Raw genomic sequence first — 16,790 nt, forward strand, 5'->3', positions numbered from 1 at the left:
GAAAGCCACGAGAGAACCGGGTGAAGGCACAGAGAAATTGCATGCTGCCCCAGCGGTGTCCGCATGATAGTCAAGTATAGAGGCGGACATCAGTTGCAGAATGAGTTGGCTTAGAGAGAATGTCCGCAGGCGGTGCTGGGACTTTGAGAACTGCCCTAGATGTCCATTTGATTGTGGTCGCCGTTCTTTCTAAATTGGAATTCGTTGATGTGAGAAATGCTAAATCGACACATTGTTCCCTGGGGAATATACCTAGAGTCAATCATCCGAAACGCAGAATCCTCTTTAACCCTTCAAAACTTATTGATATAAATACAAAACGAAGCCAATTCTTAAAGCAAAGGTATCTTATACGAGTCTTTCAATCATAAATCCAAATGGCGGAAGCGGAAAAGGTGGAACATTAGTCTAGCCAGTAAGTCTAGACACGAGAGATGCTCAAATCATAACTCTTCTTAGGCCATCAGTGCCACCCAATACTCTGCGTCCTGTGACAGCACATCTGCCTTTTCCACTTTCCCAGGATCCTATCCGGCTGCCTATTTCTTCCTCTTCCTCTTCCTGGCGTTCTTCATCTTTTTCTGCCCAAGGGGACGTAATTTGCTCGTCGTATCCTTCATCAATTCCATGATGAGAGGCTGCGTATACTCGTCGCCCACCCTCACTGACTCCGCCACCTACCGCACCGCTACCACCTTCCATGAAGGCTTCTTGTCGCTCATGAATGCCTGCTACCCATTTATGTATGCAGGCGTAACAATAGACGTAGCCTGTTTGAGCGGCGGTCGGTGTTTCGACTGTGTCCAAGCAAATCGGACACAGATTACTGCTGGATGGCGGGGGGAGTGGGACAGTGAAAATGGGTAGGAGGGAATGAGCATCAATAGGCGGTGACAGCTTTCTGCTATGACGCTTGGCAGTTGAAGATGTGGAAAGGCGTAATGAAGGCTGGTCTGGGTTGGTTTGGTGTTTCTCGCCGGGGGTAGTGGTAGTGGACGGTGAGGATGAATGTGGTTTGGTGCCCTTTTGGGCAAGTTTATCATATCCCGCTATGACCGGAGGTGGGAGTTCAATATTTTCAGTGGCTTTACGAGATAACTGCCTTGCAAAGTCTGAAGCGTGCCACCATTCAAGGAACTTGAGGGCGAAGATGGACGTAGGGAGCAGGTATCTCAGAGAGGATAAAAGTCTTGGAAGAATGGTAGTTGTGAGTATTCGTGGGTGGAACATAGATGTCACTGCCTCTCCGGGTCTTGTTCCTGAGCCCGATGCGCTCGATTTAGGTTGCAGGGCTTCCGCAATGGCGCGATGGTCAGCTGCGCCGAGCCGGCGCATCCGGATTCCAATCAACCAAAGAAAGGGATTGTTATAGCGGGAGTTGTCGAAGAGATATGCTAGATTGAACGCCAATATGGAGAAATAATATGCTGCGTTGACGCTCGGGTAGACATGTCGTAGGAACCACTTGTAGTAGAACATCAAGCGCTGTTTGATTGTTGGATTGGGAGGAAGCGCATCGCGATTAACATAGCTCGGCCCTCCGAGCAAGGTTGCTTGGGGAATGTGCATGTCGTACCCTTCGTCAAGTTTTCTCTTCAGATATGGAATTCCTACCATAACTGCGAGATTCTTCCAGATGTCGATGTTGCGCAGCTTGAGCGTTTCGCGCACGAGGTTGGCGGCCCCAAGTTGCGCGCGGGGAATTTCACCGCCTTTGACGCGCAGCACGCGCTCCCGCTTCAGTCCATAGAAGTTTTCTGTGAAACTTCCTCCGTGTGTTTTGAGGTAATGCCTCTCCACGAGGAGCATGAGCAGAGCGTAGACTTCATCAAAGGAGTTGAGGATTCGGAGGAGATAACGGGGGTGGCGGTGTGTTGCGAGGGCAAGCAGATATCGAATCGATGGGGGGAGAAGAGACGAAAGCTGCTGCTCCGAGAGGAGCTCTATCAAGAAAATTGTCAATTACAGGCTTTCATTCGTATAAAGCTTGCGCAGCAGAAGAGCGAGACCTACCAAAGAGAGAGGGCTTGAGCGGATCAAACCCTTCTTGAAGATGGGTCATAAACTCCATTGTATAAGGGAACTTGATTTATATCGCCTTATATGTTATAACAGGCCAGATATGGCCCAAGCTTGCAAATTGGTCATGAGAAGAGCATAACGACCGTATGATACAACACACTGCACAGTAATGAGATTGACGAAAGTTACGGAATGAATGGAATGGGTAAGACATGCCGAGGGAGCTGCACTTATCTGTGCTGCCGAGTGCCCTGTGATCGCATAGCGTCTCCTCTCACCGCCCTCGGTAACCTCCGCCTTATGCGCCATTGTCCCCGGCCAACCTCGGTGGCAGAAAAACCAAATTCAGTTGACATTCCTCTTCACCACTATCCCAATCTTCCAAAGGGAATCTTTCCAGCGATAAACCATATTTTCTTTCTCTACAACTATCGAAATCGAAGCCATCACAAAAATGGTCAAGAATAACCCGAACGTTATCATCACCGGAACGCCCGGCGTTGGCAAAACCAGCCACTGCGAACTACTTGCGGAAAACACCGGCCTCAAGCACCTCTCTATCAACCAAATTGTCAAGGAGCGGGAATGCCACGATGGATATGACGATGAGTTGAAGACGTGGATTGTGGATGAAGATAAGGTATGTAATCAGATACGCCATCTCTACACCACTCTTTTAGGTGCCGGTCGCTGATAATAGTAAATCTTTCTTAGCTTCTGGACGCAATCGAAGATGAGGTCAAGCAAGGCGGTTACATTATTGATTGGCATGCATGCGATTTGTTCCCGCGCAGCTGGATCGACCTTGTCGTCGTCTTGCGCACGGATTCAACTTTGCTCTATGATCGACTTTCCGCAAGGTGAGTTTGTTATGATCTTACCAATACGCCATTCTTTTGCGTATCCTTCTTTTTTTCCGCCGACAATTTCAATGGTCAGAGATTATTTATTAACAAACGTTTTCGACATAATAGAGGCTATCCTCAAGCCAAGCTTGATGAAAATATGGACGCAGAGATCATGCAGGTCCTTCTCGACGAAGCTCGCGAATCCTACGATGAAGAGATTGTTGTAGAGTTGCGCAGTGACAGCGCAGATGATATTGAAAGCAATGTCGAGCGTATTGAGTCATGGCTTAAACAATGGAGGAAGGACCACGCCGAAGATGGCGAAGATGAGAGATGAGCATATCATTTCTCGTCTGCCACAATCGCGGGGCCCACGGGTCGAACAATAATCAAAGACGATTGCTGGAACTGGGTTCACCAATGCAACACTCTTCACTGCGCATCAGCAGTATACCTGTTCCAACACCCAAGTACAAAAATGCAGATACCCATTAGCTGCCAACAGAAATCGGTCTCAAAATCTACAATCTCCAGAGTTGGCTTCGAATATATCTGAAGCTTCATGTTACTATGTTGGGAGCAACTGGACATCATTTTCGGAAATGGTCGAACAACATAATCCTTCAGTTTTAAGACAAACAATCCAAAATCGAAATTTATATTCATCTTCGCTTTCGGATATTTACAGTCCCTTTTTGTCTTCGAGCAGAATAGTATCTCGAGAAAATGTGACAAACCAGTAATGGATGAACGCCAGAGAAAAGGCCCCTTGGAACAACATTGAAGCACAACTTTGCTCCGTATGCTAAATTTCCCGTTTGAACCACTTGAGCGCGCACCAGGACGTTATATTCAAAATCAAGAACGACCTCTCTGATGCCATCGAAGGTCTAGTCTTCGCTGCCGCTTGCGCACGTCTCTACCGCTTGTTCAAGAAAGCAAGAAGAAAGGGAGAAAAAAGGAGTCAACGAGACCAGACAACGTTAGTGAGCAGTATCATATAGTGTATTTGCTGCAATAAGAAATAAAAAGCAATCATAGGTATTGTTGAGTGACAGAAGAAACAGATACGTAGCGAATAGATCGATCCAGAGACTCTCAAAACAAAAGATACGGCGCAGAAGAAAAAGGATAACCGATTTTGAAATCGAGCCGCCGGGCGAAGCAAGCTAAATACCTAGCCAGTATTTTCCTCGCTCGTAGACGAAAAAGCTTGTTGCAACCATTGGTACAACTTTGAGGTAGCCAATAGTTAATCCAATCCAAAATCCGCGGAACCCGCGCTCCGCCCAGATGAGACGCGCAGTCTCAGTCATACGCAATCGATGACCATCGCCGACGGCGCCACCGACCTGCATTCGTCGTCGAATGACTTCAAATGGATATGAAGCTGTCTGGGAAACAAGACCCGCAAGACCTCCTGCGGCAAGTTCGGCCCAGTATTTTAGCTGCTTAGACTTATGACGAGCTGGATCTGCAGTTCCTGGTATTGTCGTATACTCCTCGAAGAAATTATGCCGCAAAACATCTCCAGCATAATCATGCGTCAAAAACGACATGCCAGCGTAGGGGAGCATACCAACGAGGGTAGGACTGAACCCACGGAAAAAATTGGCCAGGCCGCGCTGGGTTGTTATTCCTTCGAGTGATGCACTTGCTGTTTGCGCAGAGGACGATGCTGCGGCAGCAGTTGCGCCAAGAGGGTTGTGATGATGTGCAGCGGAAGAGGAAAGATGGCGGGCGGTGGAAGCAGCGGCGGAGGGAGGTGTAGCTGTAGATGGCGACGTTGACGGCGAGGCCACGCTTGAGTGAGGGACTTCATTGTATATCTGTCTGCAGATTGACGATAGCGATGAACGCGAGTGTTGTTTCGTCTCAAATGCTAACCGCACGCGGATTACCTCAAGTGGATACGTGAAGAAGACGGAGGTTATGCCTGCTAGAGATCCGCTAATAAGGCGGCGCCCAGGCGTCTCTTGAGATTTGTTTTGAATGAGAACGGCACGGATTTGCTCATATGCGATGAATTTGATAGCAGCGTATGGGAAGACACGCAATAGCGTGGCCGAGTGGCCTCTGAAGAGACCCCGCATTCCTGATGTGCTGTATATATCTCTAAGTGCGGTTGCCAACCCTGTCCAAGAGCCTGTGTACTTCATAAATTGCGGATTGGATGCTTGGAAAAGAATCTTGACGCGATCTAGCGGACCGACAACTGTTTTGGCCTATTCCATCATGCGTTAATACCCATTCATCTTTGGATTGAGTGCTTGTTGTTCTTCTGCGATAAGATACACAGCCCACAGAAACGACAGCGGGAAAAATTTACGTTGAGGGAATCAAATTATGAACACTTACAGCGCACCCTGCCAGGCCTCCCGCAAGTCCACTGCGCATTGCATAGTCCAAACTACGCTTGTCTGATTTCCGACCCTCCTGGGCACCCTTTGTCGGAATCGAGTCCTCGTCAGTTGAGCATGTTGCCGGATCGTCTTTATTTCGTCGAACGGTTTTAAAGGTGCTCATCTCTCGTGGTCCGTCCTTGGGCGGAGATGACGAGCCATAGTCGGCGAGAGTCGGGGGCATCCCCACCGACGGCGAGATGGGGCAGGCTCAAGACGTAGAGGGGTTCCGCAAGGCAAAGCAGGAACCCGAAAGAGCTAGGAGAAAAGGTGCTACTTTCTCTCAGAATTGCATCAATCCAAGCGACATCTATGTTGCGCGTTGTCGCTTGATTGAATGGGTCGATGAATTTCGAACGCTGTTTGTGTAAGAGTATGCAGTGAAGGTTAGAAGATAATATGATGAAAACCTGGGGCGCAATACATCCTCGGAAGATTGACCGAGGGACGGAGTTTCGCCAAAACTCCGAGAGACCCTCGCGCCCTCCTTCCCCCTTCGGTTGCCGATATTTGCTCGGGGCACATGAACGCTACCATACCACCCAATGACATGAGGCGCATAGTAATGAATAAAATACATAATTCCTTTGCAACTGAATCTTACATTGGCACAAAGTAATTAGCAATATGTGTTGATCCGACGAAGAAAAGACCGTCAACCTCTTGCCTCCGCAGAAGACTTGAAGATACCTAGCACGAGTTCAATAATTGCTAGCATTCGTTGTAGTGGAACAATTTCAGCTCAAATAAAGAGAAAAGCATATCAAGCGATCAGGAGAAGGAGAAGGATGAATTAAATATGCGCTACCGGATTTCATGAATGACGATTTACCCAAGGCAATGCCGGCCTTATCTACGAACCCTTGTAAGTCGTAAATTCAGAGGTTCATAGATCAGCTGCTGTTGATCAGATTCGTCCACTTCAAAGACGATTTTGTCGAGGCCAATACCAGAAGTCGTTTGGTAACTGTCATCAATAAGTTATTACTACACTTTACCTACAGGGCATTGGGTGCCTGGTATTGTAACTCACGGATCAAATGCTCCCCATGAGCAACCTGCTCGAGGTGCAGCTCTGAAGATATTATCATACCCTGTGCCCCACAACTTCGCCCCATCTCCGTACTTTCGATCTCCTTTTCCAACTTCCATCCAAAAGAGTTGATCGAGTCGCAGGAGAACATCCACTTCATTTCCGACAAGCTTTCTGAGCACAAGCATGCCTTTGGAGAATACAATCTCAGCGATCCCGGAGACTTGAGAGGGTTGTTGAGCAACATATGTTCCGGCATACCGCCGCTCCAGCACGTCGTGGTATGCCTCTAGAATTGCCGGGGCAAGGATGCTGTGAGCCAGGCTGTTTATGCTTGACGGGGACGTTTGATTTGAGGCGCCAACGTCAGATTCCTCCTGAGAAGATCCTATGGCGACCAGCGTCGCGATGCCATATTCGAGCTCGGGAATTAAGGATATCTGTGAATAGTGCCCTGGGAGGGCTCCACCCTTTGAATAAACCTGATATGTTGGGGCATCATCAATTTCTGATAATGTTCCAATCTCCCACGGAATTCCAACAGCCGTATTTCCATCCGCAATGGGAAATGAAGGTCGCAACCAAGCTTGACGCTGAGGGGCGGATATCAAGGCCGGGTTTTGTGAAAGCAGTACTTTTTGCAAGAGCACGGAGAGGTCGTTGGTAGATGAGAACATGCCACCAGCTCTGGAGCATTTTATCAGTAATCGAGTAACGTTGCCATTTTCGACCCAATATCGTTTACATACCCATCATCTGCTTCACTCATGTCGAGGTCGACGACATTGTACAAATTCGGAGTGGTTATATATTCCAAAAGATGACTTGGAATAGGGCCTAGAAAGGAGTGCGACATGTTCAATGGTGTTAAAATATCCCTTTCGACCAACTTTCGAAACGGGAGAGACTCTCCCTTCCGTTGCCTCTCAAAAGACTCAAGCGCGTAGGCGAGCACATTGAATCCCGAGTTCGAATCTGATCATATCAGTCAGTAGATACTCCCAGATCTCTGCAGAAAAGACGATTGAGCTAATTCGTACAGCTTGCCATTTCTCCTACCCTCCAAACATGGTCGGAGTGTTTGAGCTTATCTAGGAATGATTGACGAGACCTTTTGGGAAAGAGAGGTCTATCGCCTTGGGGAGGCCACTCGAATTCTCTCCTGGCACCCACCTGTTCGAGCTTGCTAGATGGGTGGATTGGATGTTCATCTGCCGATTCTCGGACATTTTCAACCTCGAAAGATGATCGAAGAATTTCCCTGCGTCTTGGAGGATAGGTGATATTATAAAGGTTCTCCACGAGAAAAAGACCGGTGTCCCGCTCAAGACCGGCACGGTGGCTTCCAAGCATGGCGAGCGTTATCTCATTGACATCATCCTCAAAAGCGTTATCCAGTGAAAATTGGGGGAGGAGGTCCTTAACGCGTGTATCCAAAGTCAACCGAAATCTTCCCTTTTTAGCGTGGCTATTCTTTGAAAGAACCAATGTCTCAAGCACCGTAAACATTTTTGTGATGGAAGCTATGCGAAATATGGAGTCGCCATCAATCAATTCGAAACTGTTTCCCTGTGTTGATATGGAAGTCGATCCAGAGTAAATTTTCTCGCTCTCATTGAGTCTCTTATATCCATGATTGAACGAATAAATCCTGCCTGCAGAGGCATGCACGATGGCAACGGATACACCATCTCTGTCATCTTCAAGAACATTTGGAAATCGACAATTTAACTCATCTAGCGCGTTGATCACTGCTGAGTGAGACAAAATTGAGGGGTCTGACAGAACCGGGCTTGGAATGTGAGGGACGCAGCCGCTATCTTTGTCAGAGGCCGTGGTCGACGAAGTCTTGCTCTCAGGCTCAGTATTTGATGGAGCTGAAGGGCTCCGAAATGATCTGTTTTCTTGTGGCGAGGCTTGAGTAGATTAGTCGACTATCTTTAAGACGAGAAGTTCTAAGTCACAATCGCCATTGTAAAGCATACTCAGAAGCACCCAAATAACAATCAGCAAGACTCCAATCACGCCGTGTTCAAATCGACAATGCACCATAGTTTTCATTTAAACTTCTCCTTGCTATGAGAATCAGGGTAATCGAGTCAATTAAGCGGTGAATTGGCATTGAAGATTAATTTAGCCAGTCGTTGTGTAACGTTTTGTGTTGGGAACAGAATGACGCTATATTAAAGAGGTCTATTTGGTGTTATCAGTCGATCGAACTCCTGCTCCAAAAGACACTTTGCAAATGTACCTGACTGAGTATGAAAGGCTCAATCATGAAATCGGACTCCCTGTATCTGACTTCATGTTACTCCAAAAAGCGCTGCCGGACTGTGGACTATGTCTTGCTTCGCAGCAAAAGGGCCAGATCAGTGGCACCCCGCATTGTTCAGACCCCGGGAGGTGGAGAGGCAAAGGTACCGCATTATACACAAGGTTAACCATGGATAAGCGGTGGCAGTGAAATTTAGACTGAAAGAGGCGCTTTCACCCACCTAAACGATAGCGGCCCCGCTCGTGGGGGCCAGAAGCCAAGAGACTAAAATATACCTACGGTTCTGTAGACACCACACTCTAACACGACTGAAATGGCCTTCATCAGCGTTTTATCAGTGTCAACCCACCCTTCCGGAGTTGCCTCAATTAAGGAACTCTCGTGGACACAAAGCTCTTCGAGCATTGTAACATTGGCGGGGAAAATGCAAATTTATGGTTTGCTCCGGGATAAATATGGCTATAGTATCACTGAGCTCTTCATCAATCTTGTATCAAAATTCTGAAAATACCGTCTTCCTGATTGATATACCAACTTCAATTCAAGAAGCGCAAGGCGTAGATTCTCAGCCATGTACGGATAGACTATTTTCCGCACAACCCATGCAAAAACCATTTTCAACAAATGAGCCAAAGTCTCAAGCTGCGGTTGAAAAGATTCAGCAGAATACTGTCGATGCAGAGCTACACGCTTATTATGCGCAACTCATTCGGGAAGCGTTGGTGGAGATTCAAAGCCATTGGCAGAACGATTGGTGCTTAACACGATTTACTGCCCCAATGTCTAGTGGAGACCTGGATCAACGATCACGAAAGAGGAAATCTGGTCCTAATGATCGTCGCTCAACAGATTCGATCTCAGAATGTGATTCTAGAATATCACTTCCATCAAATCTCATGCAGAAGATGACCGCTCTCACCCGGAAATCTTTGTGGCGGACGAGATGGCCAAGACCATTACAGCATCTCTGCCAGAGCGAAGGAACCCTGCTAGAAGGCCCAGACGATCCTTTCTACGCCATTGCAAACACGGAGCAGACTTCTCAGGACTTAGCCGTCTCTGATAAAGAGCTCCCGGGTTTTGGTCATGAAAGAGTATACTCATTTCAAGTACCGCCCTTATCAACTTTTATGCTCTCAGATATCAAGGGATTTGGGCATCTTCACGAGTCCGTCGCGGAACTCGAGCGACAGAAGCATGAACTCAGGCGTTTCGATATTATTCTGATGGACCCTCCTTGGCCGAATGCTTCCGCAAAACGTCGATCCGGTTACAAGCTGCACAGAACATTAGCAGATATGAAGACAACGATACTTTCCTTGCAACTCGACTCACTCCTAAAGGAGCAAGGTCACGTTGGTGTATGGATAACAAATAAGCCCAGCCTCAGAGACTCAATAGTTGGGGAAGATGGGCTTTTTGGTCATTTAGAATTACAGCTTGTAGAAGAATGGGTCTGGATCAAAACAACCACTAACGGTCAGCCAATTACCAGCCTTGACAGCCTGTGGAGGAAACCATATGAGATTCTTCTTTTGGGGCGCCGCATGGGGGCGAGGCAAGAATCCCAATTTAATGTCAAGTCAAGGGTCATTGCAGGTGTACCAGACCTGCATTCAAGAAAACCTTGTCTCAAAAGTGAGCGTCCAACAAGCCTTCTCCGTTCGAAATCACATTAACATGAGCAGAACTTATGCCTCTACTGGTGCCGGATGCCCGGAATTACCTGGCTTTGGAACTCTTCGCACGGCATCTTACCTCAGAGTGGTGGTCTTGGGGGGATGAGGTCCTCAAATTCAACTGGAAAGGATTTTGGTCTAGCTCCCCTTGTGAGGCGGATTCATCGGGTTGACAAAAGTGTTTATGTTAGAGCTTGCGCCGTCCTAGAGTATATCTCCCTATCTCATAGAGATCGCTCTCTCTCTCTCTCTCTCTCTCTCTCTCTCTCGGCAGATTATTTCAAGAACTTATTATTGAAATGCGATACTTGAATGCAAAATTGTTTTGACGGTGCCATCATATGCCCCTTTCTTCCAAAAGTCTCCCAAAGTCCTTTAACACACATTTGAGGGGTAGGTTTGAATGACAAGCCCGACAATTCGCCAAACTCCATGAAATATCCTTCATTAGAATTCAGCAAGTGAATTTAGATATACCGGAACATATTATTTCGAACGCTTCTCTTCACTGAGACCGGACGTCCATCTTCGTATTCTAAGCCAGCTGATCCTCCTTCTCCAGACCTCCCTTCGAGCTTGTGACGGAGCTCATCATCTGCCTCTGCTATCGATTTCTTTTCAGGCTTTTCAGTTGCCTCAGCTGTGGACTCATCCTGATGTATGTCAGACGCCAGACTTGCTAAACTTTTACGTCAATCCTCACTTTCACTGGGCCCTGGGAAGGTTCTTTTGTCTTTGCATTGCTTGACAGAGCTCTGGCGTTTAATCTCTGTGGCAGCCTTGAAATCTGTGCAACATTTGCGCACTGCTCGAATCCTAGTTTAGTTGCTGTGAAGCTCATCCTGCGGTGCTTTGTCCTCACAACAAGCTGAAGCTTGCATTTCGTTAAACTCAGCGGGAAGCCTTATTGCGTACTGCCCTCGCTTCCTACGTCACAGCAATTGACGTTCGAGGGGTTGACGGGCAGATTTCGGTAGAAAGTTTACCCGCAAAACGGAGAGCTTGATCTTGATTACATAATCGTAAACCTGAACTCTCCTTCCGCTGCTCCAGTAGATGTGAATCTCACGAACGGCAAGACACTAGACGCTCAAGTTGCCCAACATGCCGGTCGTCAAAGGTGGAGTTTGGTATGTGATTTTTCTATCTTGTCAAAGAGTCCTAATCTGACTTTTGCAGGACAAATATCGAAGACGAGATCCTCAAAGCTAGTGTCAGTAAATATGGCCTGAACCAATGGGCTCGAGTATCATCGCTGCTTGCACGGAAGACGCCCAAGCAATGCAAAGCTCGGTGGTCAGAATGGCTGGACCCAAGCATTCGCAAAATTGAGTGGTCAAAGGAGGAGGATGAGAAATTATTGCACCTTGCAAAATTAATGCCAACTCAATGGAGAACGATTGCACCTATTGTCGGACGCACTGCCACACAATGTCTGGAACGATATCAAAAATTGCTCGATGAAGCCGAGGCAAGGGAAAATGATGAGTTCGGGCTTGGGGGTCCATCCGGTGGCGAGACCGCTGCCCCCAGTGCGGATGATGTTAGAAAGCTAAGGTAGGCATGAAAATTCAAATAGATTACTGCGCCAGCTAACAAGAACAGACCTGGAGAAGTTGACCCTGATCCTGAGTCCAAGCCAGCACGTCCGGATACCATTGACCTTGATGAAGATGAGAAGGAAATGCTCAGCGAAGCGCGAGCACGTCTGGCCAATACGCAGGGTAAAAAGGCAAAGCGGAAGGCTCGGGAGCGACAACTGGAGGAATCTCGGCGACTAGCAGTGCTGCAGAAAAGACGGGAATTAAAAAATGCTGGCATCAACATCAAAGTTGTCAACCGCAAAAAGGGACAGATGGATTACAATGCCGACATTCCTTTCGAAAAGGCCCCAGCAGCGGGGTTCTACGATACGCTTGACGAGCAGGACCGGAATGAACGCCAGCGAGAAGCATTTGATCCCCGAAAGCAACAACTGGCAACTAAGCGAAAAGGAGACCAAGAGGAAGATCCTGATCGGAAACGAAGGAAGAACGAGAATAGCAACTCGTCTGCCTTTGCAGCCGCTGCTAAAGCTGGGCAGATGCAGCGCATTCGCGAAGCTGAGCAAAGCAGCAAGAGAAGAGCGCTTGTACTTCCAACCCCGCAAGTTAGTGAGACTGAATTAGAGGACATTGTTAAGATGGGTATGGCTGGGGAGAGAGCCAGTCGTGCTGCCGGCGGCAGCGACAATGACGCGACGAGAGGTCTCGTGGGAAATTATTCAAGCATTGTGGGTGGGACTCCGATCAGAACGCCGAGAGCCCCGCCACAAGAGGATCACATTGCAAATGAGATTCGTAATATTCGGGCTTTAACTGAAACGCAGTCGTCATTGCTTGGTGGTGAAAACACTCCGTTACATGAGGGGAGTGGGTCGACTGGTTTTGATGGTGTGGCACCTCGCAGTCAACAGATGTCGACGCCTAATCCGATGGCAACCCCTTTCCGTCAAGGTGGCGGCGGAATAGGCGCGACTCCTCTCCGTACGCCAATGGGGGCCGGAGCAACACCTCTGCGGACACCTCGGGATAATTTCTCAATCAACCGAGATGGCTACATTCCTGGGGTTGGAGAAACTCCAAAGGAGTTGAAACTTCGAGAGTCTTCAATGAAAGATACTCTGCGAAAGGGGTATGTTTAAGAAAATTTCTCCTCCGCCTCTTATGAACAAAATTTCTAACATGTACTTAGATTTGCGGCGCTACCAAAGCCGAAAGAGACCGAATGGGAATTGGAGCTTCCCGAGGAGCAGCGAGAGAAAGCGGCTCCTGTCGAGCTCTCTGAAGAAGATGCGGCAGAGCGTGATAGGCGAAACCGGCTCCTCAGAGAAGCGGCTGAACGAGCCGAGTTCAAGCGGCAAAGTCAAGTGCTACAAAAGTCTCTACCTCGTCCGTCGACAGTTGACGTTGATGCTCTGGTGGAAAATGCAAGACACGTCAAAGACCCCGCTGAACGAGCTATTGCGGAGGAAATGGCCCTTCTCATTGCAAATGATGCGACCAAGTATCCTATCAAGGGAGGAAAAGTCCATGGAAAGTCGAAAATCTTAGAACAGTTTGAAGACGATGCTTTGAACCGGGCGCGGATGGAGATTGTCCTAGAAGGCCCTCAAGGAAATTCAAAGGAACGTCAAGAAGACTTTGATGCCGCTTGGGCAGCAATTCATGGCTCTAGCATGCTACCAGGACTTGCCGGTTATGGCGAAGATGAGATTGACGAGCATCAACTGATGGTTGAATCGTTCGATGTAAGTCGGCAGCTCCTTTGTTTTATTTATTTATTTTTTTTTTTCGGGGGTACATCGCTGACGGCGCACAGAATATTCAAGAAAAGATAATGGGCGACGCAGACCGAGGGAATAAAGTGGAGAAAAAGCTTGCGCTCCATTTCGGTGGCTATCAACAGCGAGCGAAAACACTTCGTCAAAAGATTACTGAGGCTGCGGAGGCCCTAGAAAAGTCATCGGCTGCCCTGGATACTTTTCGCACACTCCAAATTTCAGAGGATGCGGCCATTCCAAGACGTTTGGAGTCGCTTCGGTCTGAAGTGGAATTCATCAGCAAGCGTGAGCGCGAAGCACAAGATACCTTTCGAGCTCGAAAAGAGGAGCTCGAAAGCGTGAGAGAAGCTGTAAATGGTTTTCATTGAGTTCATGGAAGCTTTTTGGTGTGGTAATACTTTTCCAAGTTGGATGATTTCGTCAAAAGTGGCCGACTGCTTTCAGAAAGCTTCTCCCTTGTTCATTTTGACATTTAAGGGTCATGGCGCATTTTACGTTCAAAATATGTAACTTTAACTTGTAGGACCGGTGCAACGAGTAAGGAGTTGGCTTTCCCATATAAAACATGCCATTAATAAATAACACGTTCGTTTCATGTGAGCTACGAACATCATGAGATCAGCCCAGTCGCCCACCTAGCAGTGTCTTGTTCTATTATCGTGTTGAGAGTACAGAGTACGGTGCTGAGTATCGAACCGATAATATGTTTATCTAAGTCATGCGGACAACCGAGAGCAAACACCTCAATTGCTCATCTGTTTGTTTATTTCAAAGCCAGTCCCAGCCGGCAAATTCAGTCCGACTTCAAGCCAGGAGGCGTTTCTTTCGCAAGAAAACTGTAATTGTGATATAATTGGGTTTGAGTTTATACCTCAACAATGCCAGCGTGAATGTGCTAATACTTTCCTTTCATTCAAGTCACGCTTCACTTTTCCGTGACCACCGCTAAGAAGGCTCGGGGTCTCAACTTTTGAAACCATCACTATTCGTCTGCGCATTTAATTCATTTACTTTAGATTTAATACTTTTATCTTCTTTCAATTCTTTTGCACCTCTTCGAATATTCTGTTTTGTTATCTAACTTGCCTTCGATTTGTCGTACACTGGGTCAAAAGCAGGAAAGCCTTTTTTCTATTCCGATGGCCTCAGAGAGCGAGCTCCAGGAGCCAACACTGACATCCTCTGGAGAAATGCTTTCTTCTACCGAGTTGGCCAATGAAAACACGCCTGGTGATGCTGCGGAAGGAAACACACCGGCAAATGTCGCTACTGCTGAGCCTGATCAAGGACCGCATGGCCCAGACCCTGCTGCCGAAGAGCAAAAAGATGGGGTTGAAGTTCCCAAAAAGAAGAAAAAGAAGAGCAAACGAAAAGCGGTATGGGTTTTTGTAGGAGATTGCATCCCTTTGTTGCTGATTTGGGCTACCTTAGAACAAACCTACTGGCTTCGAGGAGTATTATGTTGATGCTCCGATCACACCAGCTGAATTTGAAGAGGAGCGAGGGCTCTATCATCCGTGAGTTCTGAAAACTCTTCACGATAATATCTAATGCTGATGTCCGAAAAAGTTCCCGATCCTTTGCAGAGTGGGTAACTTCTTGCACGATTTGTTTAAATTTTCTTGCTCAGATAGTGGAATACAGACGCATTGAAACTTGCATTCAACGTTACAAAGCGAAGAGAAATTTTGACTCAGAGAGAAAGAATATTTTCGACAAATACATGACTCTCGGAGGAATTAACGCTACGCCCAAAATGTTTACAGGAGGTCTCGATAGTGAATTCCTCGAAGACAGAGATGCCGCAGATATTGCGGCTATGACTTCCGCCAGTCACGTTGACCCGGACAAAGGTAGCATTGGAAAGGATGGATCAATTTGGGAAGTGGATTTTGAGGGTGTGGCCAAGGGGTTTTTGTGAGTTTTAAGAACTTCTCTGAGTTTTCAAGCGCTAAATTAAGCTTCAGGTCCTCCTTCGTCCCCGGGTACTTTGACCTCGACACTGAAAAGCAGATAAAGGCGTGCACGGCCATTATCCGGAATTTCCTCAACTATGTGCTCCACCACAATGTCTGTCCGGAATATGAGGATCAGATTTACGCCGCTCGCCGTCTTTGCGATCTAGCTGAGAAAGAGCTCTTCATGACCAGGATGGCGACAAAACTGCTTCCTGGTAGATTCAACATGGCCAATTCGACGTTATATGGCGGTTACTTTTGTGGCATGTATACTGGCGACAAATCGTGGAGCGATCCCTCTGACGATCCGGCGGGCATGAGCGATAAGGAAGCTAAGCAGACTGTCATGGCGGGTCTAGCTGCTTACGGGACAGATGAGCAAATTCAGGTGGCGGCAAAAGGCACTCCTACTGTAATCAAAACCGAAGATGTTGGTTTTGAGATTGATGAAATCCTCTACGCTGATACTGAAACCAAGGAGTTTTACGGGAAGCAACTCAAAGGAGGATTGCCTGTGCTGGGTAAGATTAGAGTAAAAGGCTGGCGGAATCCTTCTAATCCCGAAGAGGACATGTCAGATGATGAAGAATCTGGACCGCAAAGGCAAGACCCAAAATATGAGTTCTGGGTGGAAGAAGACGTGCTCAAGTATTGTTTCGAGGGGATGAAAATAGAAGCAACGGTACGGGAGCTTGACTGTGGTATCAAGTACTTTGATACTGTTACTTCCGTGCTCTGCTCATTCTATACCTTTTTGCCCAATGAGCTCATGCAGGGGTGGAAGGAGCCTGTCCCCCGAGGAAATAATGAAGATGATAATCAAGCGCAGGGTGCCATGGAGGGAGAGGATGTTGAATAACTTCCCGTGCAATCATGGGGTAGCGATCTTAGCGCATCAAGTGCGGTTGCGCATAGCTCTTGCAAAGGTTGAACTAGATACAATGTGGGCAGAGATCTAGAAATGAATTGAAAGCAATCAAAAGGATAATATAAGCATGTGACACTTTTGATGACTTGTTCTATCACTTCAAGCTCCACCTTTCGCCCAAGGTGCCATTTTCGCTTTTATCGCTACAATGATTCCCCATAAGTTAAGTCCGAGCTTGAAACGCCGAACTACGGAGGCTACATAGCGATAACGTTGATAAGTCTGGGCACGTCATTATCAACCAATTCAGCATCAACACCCCACTAAACCCCCGGGACCCCTTTTCGAACTCCACTCCTCATGACAAATCCAGTTCTCTTTGT

At 47.4% G+C, this 16,790-nt stretch overlaps 8 protein-coding genes across 8 annotated transcripts; 4 read left to right on the forward strand and 4 right to left on the reverse strand.

Annotated features, from left to right (window-relative positions):
• Positions 1-438: 438 nt before the first annotated feature.
• L228DRAFT_237766 (hypothetical protein) lies at positions 439-2,071 on the reverse strand (the record flags this gene model as incomplete). Its single annotated transcript, XM_018330968.1, has 2 exons — positions 439-1,943; positions 2,014-2,071. The coding sequence occupies 2 exons, from the start codon at positions 2,069-2,071 to the stop codon at positions 439-441; spliced, it is 1,563 nt and encodes a 520-aa protein (XP_018188729.1).
• Positions 2,072-2,375: 304 nt separating this feature from the next.
• Positions 2,376-3,515, forward strand: L228DRAFT_219464 (P-loop containing nucleoside triphosphate hydrolase protein). The gene is made up of 3 exons (XM_018330218.1): positions 2,376-2,662; positions 2,737-2,882; positions 2,997-3,515. The coding sequence occupies exons 1-3, from the start codon at positions 2,477-2,479 to the stop codon at positions 3,205-3,207; spliced, it is 543 nt and encodes a 180-aa protein (XP_018188730.1). The 5' UTR covers positions 2,376-2,476; the 3' UTR covers positions 3,208-3,515.
• Positions 3,516-4,039: 524 nt separating this feature from the next.
• L228DRAFT_267192 (mitochondrial carrier) lies at positions 4,040-5,456 on the reverse strand (the record flags this gene model as incomplete). The annotated part of the gene is made up of 2 exons (XM_018334964.1): positions 4,040-5,095; positions 5,229-5,456. 2 exons carry the CDS (start codon positions 5,454-5,456, stop codon positions 4,040-4,042), a joined length of 1,284 nt encoding a protein of 427 aa, XP_018188731.1.
• Positions 5,457-5,977: 521 nt separating this feature from the next.
• Positions 5,978-8,459, reverse strand: L228DRAFT_105835 (beta-lactamase/transpeptidase-like protein). Its single transcript, XM_018328898.1, has 5 exons — positions 8,291-8,459; positions 7,346-8,221; positions 7,055-7,280; positions 6,306-6,992; positions 5,978-6,239 (listed from the first exon to the last, which is right to left on the reverse strand). The coding sequence occupies exons 1-5, from the start codon at positions 8,364-8,366 to the stop codon at positions 6,122-6,124; spliced, it is 1,983 nt and encodes a 660-aa protein (XP_018188732.1). The 5' UTR covers positions 8,367-8,459; the 3' UTR covers positions 5,978-6,121.
• A 432-nt stretch (positions 8,460-8,891) lies between these two features.
• L228DRAFT_105859 (MT-A70-domain-containing protein) lies at positions 8,892-10,483 on the forward strand. Its single transcript, XM_018328899.1, has 2 exons — positions 8,892-10,218; positions 10,269-10,483. The coding sequence occupies exons 1-2, from the start codon at positions 9,015-9,017 to the stop codon at positions 10,430-10,432; spliced, it is 1,368 nt and encodes a 455-aa protein (XP_018188733.1). The 5' UTR covers positions 8,892-9,014; the 3' UTR covers positions 10,433-10,483.
• Positions 10,422-11,138, reverse strand: L228DRAFT_281926 (hypothetical protein). Its single transcript, XM_018335931.1, has 2 exons — positions 10,963-11,138; positions 10,422-10,912 (listed from the first exon to the last, which is right to left on the reverse strand). Exons 1-2 carry the CDS (start codon positions 11,098-11,100, stop codon positions 10,727-10,729), a joined length of 324 nt encoding a protein of 107 aa, XP_018188734.1. The 5' UTR covers positions 11,101-11,138; the 3' UTR covers positions 10,422-10,726.
• Positions 11,139-11,334: 196 nt separating this feature from the next.
• Positions 11,335-14,184, forward strand: L228DRAFT_245914 (hypothetical protein). Its single transcript, XM_018332275.1, has 5 exons — positions 11,335-11,389; positions 11,439-11,816; positions 11,865-12,932; positions 12,993-13,548; positions 13,620-14,184. Exons 1-5 carry the CDS (start codon positions 11,364-11,366, stop codon positions 13,947-13,949), a joined length of 2,358 nt encoding a protein of 785 aa, XP_018188735.1. The 5' UTR covers positions 11,335-11,363; the 3' UTR covers positions 13,950-14,184.
• A 234-nt stretch (positions 14,185-14,418) lies between these two features.
• L228DRAFT_245915 (hypothetical protein) lies at positions 14,419-16,508 on the forward strand. The gene is made up of 5 exons (XM_018332276.1): positions 14,419-14,957; positions 15,013-15,098; positions 15,151-15,168; positions 15,226-15,498; positions 15,549-16,508. The coding sequence occupies exons 1-5, from the start codon at positions 14,721-14,723 to the stop codon at positions 16,396-16,398; spliced, it is 1,464 nt and encodes a 487-aa protein (XP_018188736.1). The 5' UTR covers positions 14,419-14,720; the 3' UTR covers positions 16,399-16,508.
• The last annotated feature ends 282 nt before the right edge of the window (positions 16,509-16,790 follow it).

The sequence above is a fragment of the Xylona heveae genome (assembly GCF_001619985.1).
Source record: "Xylona heveae TC161 unplaced genomic scaffold L228scaffold_4, whole genome shotgun sequence".
Taxonomy (NCBI): Eukaryota; Fungi; Ascomycota; class Xylonomycetes; order Xylonales; family Xylonaceae; genus Xylona; species Xylona heveae.